Here is a 6062-nt window from a genome sequence, read left to right on the forward strand (position 1 = left end):
GAGCATGGGCTTCCGTAGTTGTGGTGCACAACCTCAGCAGATGCGGCACTTGGGCTTAGTTGCTCCGAGGCGTGTGGGATCTTCCCAGACCAGGGATCAAACCTGTGTCCCCTGCATTGGCTGGTGGATTCTTAACCACTGCGGCACCAGGGAAGTCCAACACAACATTATAAATCAACTATACTTCAATAAAAATTAGTTTTTCAATTTCTTTTTTTTATTAATTAATTTATTTATTGGCTGTGTTGTGTCTTCGTTGCTGCGTGCAGGCCTTCTGTATTTGCGGCCAGCAGGGGCTACTCTTCATTGTGGTGTGCAGGCTTCTCATTGTGGTGGCTTCTCTTGTTGCAGAGCATGGGCGCTAGGCTCACGGGCTTCAGTTGTTGTAGCTCACAGGCTTAGTTGCTCCATGGCATGTGGGATCCTCCTGGACCAAGGAACAAACCTGCGTCCCCTGTACTAGCACGAGGATTCCCAACCATTGCACCACCAGGGAAGTCCCTAATAAAAGTTATTAAAAAAATAAAGTGCTGTAGTGCCACCTGGGCATCCTGCTAAAATGCAGACTGATTGAGGATGTCAAGGATGGGACCTGCGAGCTTGGTTTTCTATCTGGTAAGTATGATGCTGATTCTGCTGGTCCATGGATGATAGCTGAGGCAGAAAGGATGTCTCTTTGTCTTTCTCCTGTGTTGTATGTCCGGTTTTCTGTAGCTTACATCTTTCTCTCTTTTTTTAATGGTAAGCCCATAATCCTTTTTTTTAAATTTTTTGATAATTGAAAAATGCTTTATTTTTAGAAATGTCACCTTTGGAATTTAAAATAAGCAGTATATTCACTAAAGGAATTGCTTTACAATACTGGTAGTTAATGTTTTTTGTCTGTGATATGTTTTTCATTAAAAAATAATTTAATAATTCTAAAATTAATTTTGGAAGGCATGGGGGAGGATGGAGGAGCTGAGTTATTATTTCAGGCTCTCTTGTTAGTGCTTTTCGTCTATTGCATTCAGGTAATTAAAGATTTATAAGAATATATATATAACTGAATCACTTTGCTGTACACCTGAAACTAACACAATGTGGTAACCCAATTATACTTCAATAAAAATTTTTTTAATTAACAAAAGATTTATAAGAGACATGATGTTTTAGGAAATCAAGGTAATAAAAGTAACATTCAGCCTGGGATCATACCATTCAAGAAAAAGAAAGATCAACAAAACTGCTTGTAAAAGCCAAGATAATATCATCAAATTATATTCATAAGATCCTACTCTTAGTAACAGAAATACTCAGTATAAGCATTATAAAAATAATTCTTACCATTTATTCAGCAGCTATCACTTGACAGGCACTGTGCCAGATGCCTTACCATCACGATTTCTAAGTCTAAAAACTATTCTTAGGAAGGCTGTTTTTTGGAACAAAAGAAGGAAATGAAGCTTATTAAAGTGTAATGACTCATCTAAGGCCGTACAGCTGATAGATGTGACAACTGGTGTTTGAATCAAAGTTTTTCTTTCACACCACATAACACCTACCGTACAGAAAATCAGCAAAATAAACTGCTCCTACTGTTTTATCCAAATTTCATTTGTAAAATCACAGACACGGCCTACTATTCTCATATGGCAATATCTAGCTTTCATAGTATTAATAAATAATTAAGAAAATTCATGAGGTTCTTATCACGTGTTTGGGAAAACAGTGTTATCACAGACAATAATCTATGCTTGCCCTCAGTTCCAACAATTTAGAACCTGTCACTCAAAACAAGAAGCCCTCTGATTCCAATATAAACACAGGATTCTATTTAGTCACAATCATAAAGATCCAAAACCCCATTTTTGAGCCATTTCTGCATAGTAAGAATCCAGCCTGCATTTGTCCGTAAGAGAGAGAATATTAAGCTAAGAAGTCCCTGAAGAGGGCACAGTGTTGACAAAATTCAGCAGGATGGGAGGCGCCTGGCGCCCGACAGCGGCTGCGCGAGCTCTCTGTGCTGTCTGGGGATGGTGGAGGGAGAAGTAAAGCAAGATTTCAAGATGAAAAGTCCATCAGACTCAGCTGTGATGTTACCTAGCACTCCACAGGCTGGTGCCAATCCGCCATCTCCCCGTAAAAGTAGTTGGAGAAAACAACCTATGAGTGCAACCCTTAGAGAACGATTAAGGAAAACTAGATCTTCATTTAATTCCTGCTACAGTGTGGTAAAACGACTTAAAGTAGAGAGTGAAGAAAATGATCAGACCTTTTCAGATAAACCAGCACCTTCAACAGAAGAGAACTGTTTGGAATTTCAAGAAAACTTTAAACACATAGACAGTGAATTTGAAGAAAGTACATATTTGAAAAATACTTTCAAGAATATCAATGAATGTGAATCTAAATCACTTGATACTGAGTCATGTCGTGATCTCCAAAATGACTTTATGAATGAGACTCTTCCCAACCATGGATTAAACAAAGAAAAAGTAAAATTGGTGAAGCAGATTCAGGAGAAAGAAGACCTTCTTAGGAGACTAAAACTAGTCAAAATGTATAGATCAAAGGTGAGAAGAATTTCAGAACCATTGCCTAATCATTTTTTTTTTATTTTTAGGTCAATGGTAGGAAAGTATTTCAAAAAAGAAATATAAGTTTATCTTAGCATAATAAGAAATAAGCCAAGTATCTAGAAACCTGGCTTCCAACAAGTTTAACTCAAATCAAATCAAAGTCATAGAGTAGAGTAGAAGAGGCCTCTAAATACCAGGTATAACTTTTTGAAAGTCCCAGCCCTCATTTAATATGCAGTTGAAGCTTTACTCTCTAGTTTCCAGCCCACAGCAGTATAAGAGGTTTCAAATATTATCTACAAGTTAATGAAAACAGAAGCAAAGGTGACAGTGAATGAGAAAAAAGCTAAAAATGGGCCACAGAGTATACAATAAAAAGTATTTTTAGTAATGATCTTGTGTTATTAAACACATTATTAAAATGTTCCAAGCATTTTCTTTAAGAAAACAACAAATATATATATTAGATTTTAGATTTCAACCCAGCTAGGTTGAGGTAAATAGAATTTGGGCACTTGGAAGAAGATGACCCTTACTTACCAGGATCATTCATGTATATTGCAATTCCTCTGTCCCCAGCAATGTGTAATAAATTTCAGAATACTATCTTATTTGGTGTCTTGAATTTTTAGGATTTTTCTAAATATAACTACATGAGTTTTATAAGATAGTGGCATTGTAAGCTATTAATGTGAATATCATTTTTTAAAGAAAAAGTAGATTTTTTTTTTTAAACCCGTATTGTTGCTTCTTTGCATAGTTTTGCTCTATATTTTCCCTCAGGGTAAGGATAGCCCAAAGCTTTTTTTTTTTTTAATAAATTTATTTATTTATTTATTTATTTAAAAAAAAATTCAACAGGATGGTAGAGTCTGTGATGGTCAACACAAACACAGGAAACAAAGCTAGGCCTTCCACACAGCCCCAAGTCCACACGAGGATTTCCTTTTAAGTCAATGTCTCTTCATACCACACGTATTCTCCAATGTCTGCTTGATGAAATACCACAATTGCCATGGGGTCTACTTTCCTAAGGTCTTGTGTAGACTTTGCGGCCACCCCAAAACTGAAAGGGATGTCTGCATGGAGTACACCACGGCTCCCTGTTACTGGTAAGTATTTTCAGGGATTCGACCAAATCCAGATTTCAGCACATGGTTCCTGTACGGGAAGGATTGCTGCCCTCCAGGTTTTATCCACGTGTGATACTTGGCACAGGTGCTAGGAAATCCAGAGCTGTGATGTGCAACCAAAACTTGTGGATCTTAGTGAATTTTCTGAAACACATCCCCAGCGACATCAGCTTGTCCCTGGAGATACTGGCAGCCAACTTCAGAATCTTCCCACGCAGGTAGTACACCTGGTAGTTGTGCAGTCTGGAACAGTACATGCCATCGGGCATGGCTTCCAGCCGCTGAAGACTCTCTCTGACGTGTTTCTCTATCTTCTCACACATCACATGGTCTCATCTTCAGTCAGAGGCCACATTTTCCTACTGGGTTGGAATGCTGGATCCACTAATACATTTTAATTAAGCAATGTGTTTTCTTTCTCAATGAGTTAGGCTTAATTAATTTTCCACTTTTTTTTTTTTTTTTTGGCCATGCCGAGTGGCTTTCAGGATCTTAGTTGCCCAACCAAGGATCAAACCTGGGATCCCACAGTGAAAGCACTGAGTCCTAACCATTGGACCACCAGGGAATTCCTAGGCTTAATTAATTGTATTGTGGTTAAAAAACAAAAACACATAACATAAAATGTACCAGCTTAACCATTTTTTAGTGTCCAGTACAGTGGTGTTAAATATATGCACATTGTTGTGCAACAGAGCACTAAAACTTTTTCATCATGCAAAACTGAAACTTTATACCCATTGAACACTAACTCCAATCCTCTCTCCCCGCTGGTCCTGGAAACCACCATTCTCTTTTCTGTCTCTAAGAGTTTGACTACTTTAGACACCTCATAGAAGTAGAATCATGCAATATGTGTCTTTTTGTGACTGGCTTATTTCACTCAGCATAAGGTCCTCAAGATTCACCCTTGATGTAGCAAATGACAAGATTTCCTTCCCTTTTAAAGCTGAATAATATTCAGTTATATGTATATACCACACTCTCTTTATCCATACATCTGTCAATGCACAGTTAGTTTGCTTCCACCACTTGGCTTTCGTGAATAAAGCTGCAATGAACATGGATGTGCACACTTTATTTTATACCTGCTCTCATTTTGGTGGAGTTAATATTTTAGTAGTTTCTTATCAGCATATGTTTGGAGTACATGTTGCACGTTTCAAACTGTATTATTCTTTAGCTTAATGAATAGTTTGGCTGGGTAAAGAATTCTGGCATAGAATTCTTGAAATTTGAAGGCACTGCTCCATGGTTTCCTTTCTTCTTTGGAAGAGAAAGAGAAAGAGAGAGAGGAGAAATTTGCAGGGCAGCAGCTGCTCATGGAGTCTCTGAATTTCACTCATGAATTACGAGACTCCGTCTGCCCTGCCTTCCTTCTAGCACTGTCACCAGAGCACTTCTTAACTCACTATATTACAGTAAGCCAAATTTGACATTAGCATGACGTGTTAATTTTGAAATGAGTAAATTCTTGTTGGGTTTATCCCTTTGAGTGCCTGAAATATGGTAGGGTCCTGGAAGGAAACAGATGGCAGAATCAAAGAGATAATTGGAGAGAGTGTAATGACCAGGCTATTTACAGAGGTGTGGGCAGCAAATAGCAATAGAAGGCAGAGCTCCCTGGAACTAGAAATAGCAGAAAGATGTTACCACCTCTAGACTGAAGGGACAGCAGCAGTGTTTCTAGAACCCAGCAGAGCCATAGCCTCTGAGAGGGGGACACTAAACAAGTGTTATCACTGTAGCTAGAGGAATGCAGGCATTACTGTAGCACAGCCCTGGAGGAAAGTCAGGTATCAATGCCTTGAATTCTCTCCTCCTCCACAGTGGTTCCTGCAGTGCCTCCTAAGAGCAAACCCAACCAGAAGCCAGAGAGTAAAGACCCCAGGTGATGTGTTCCAAGAGAATAACAGGAAATATAAGTGATGTTCCACAAGTGGTCCAGAACCTAGAGAGTAGACAAAAAACAACTAGGATGTTGAGATTATACAGATTCCATGAAATGAAAGACAAGATATGTGTTTTCAATTATAAGAATAAATGTTGGAAAAACGACAGACACTAGGCTTATTATATGTGACCTCATGGGTTATGTCTAGGTGGAAGGGAGAGGAAATAGCTACAGATATTCATGAGGAAGAATAATCTCCTAAACCAGAAGTTGGTGAGGTCTCCATTAATCAGGATGGAAAAACACAGCCTGGACAACCACTCAGAAGGACCTATGTTCATTTTGTGGTATGTGCATCAGAGCATAAGCCTAGAGACCAATGTCATGGTGGTGAATGAGAGTGGTTCCCTCAGATTCTACTAGGATGTGAGACCTCATAGCCTGTGGGCATTACCCTACTGGAAAAATGGACTG

The 6062-nt window shown here is 38.7% G+C and overlaps 1 protein-coding gene and 1 pseudogene across 1 annotated transcript; one reads left to right on the forward strand and one right to left on the reverse strand.

The window, feature by feature from the left end:
- Positions 1–2015: 2015 nt before the first annotated feature.
- LOC130830857 (swi5-dependent recombination DNA repair protein 1 homolog) lies at positions 2016–3349 on the forward strand. The gene is made up of 3 exons (XM_057698172.1): positions 2016–2555; positions 2606–2612; positions 3345–3349. The coding sequence occupies exons 1-3, from the start codon at positions 2016–2018 to the stop codon at positions 3347–3349; spliced, it is 552 nt and encodes a 183-aa protein (XP_057554155.1).
- Positions 3350–3509: 160 nt separating this feature from the next.
- Positions 3510–4049, reverse strand: LOC130831925 (60S ribosome subunit biogenesis protein NIP7 homolog; annotated as a pseudogene).
- Positions 4050–6062: the final 2013 nt, after the last annotated feature.

Source organism: Hippopotamus amphibius, chromosome 11 (assembly GCF_030028045.1).
Source record: "Hippopotamus amphibius kiboko isolate mHipAmp2 chromosome 11, mHipAmp2.hap2, whole genome shotgun sequence".
NCBI lineage: Eukaryota > Metazoa > Chordata > Mammalia > Artiodactyla > Hippopotamidae > Hippopotamus > Hippopotamus amphibius.

Bases quoted from the DNA above. Each gene is read 5' to 3' on its own strand.
- LOC130830857 (XM_057698172.1), top strand. From the start codon at position 2,016: ATGGTGGAGGGAGAAGTAAAGCAAGATTTCAAGATGAAAAGTCCATCA.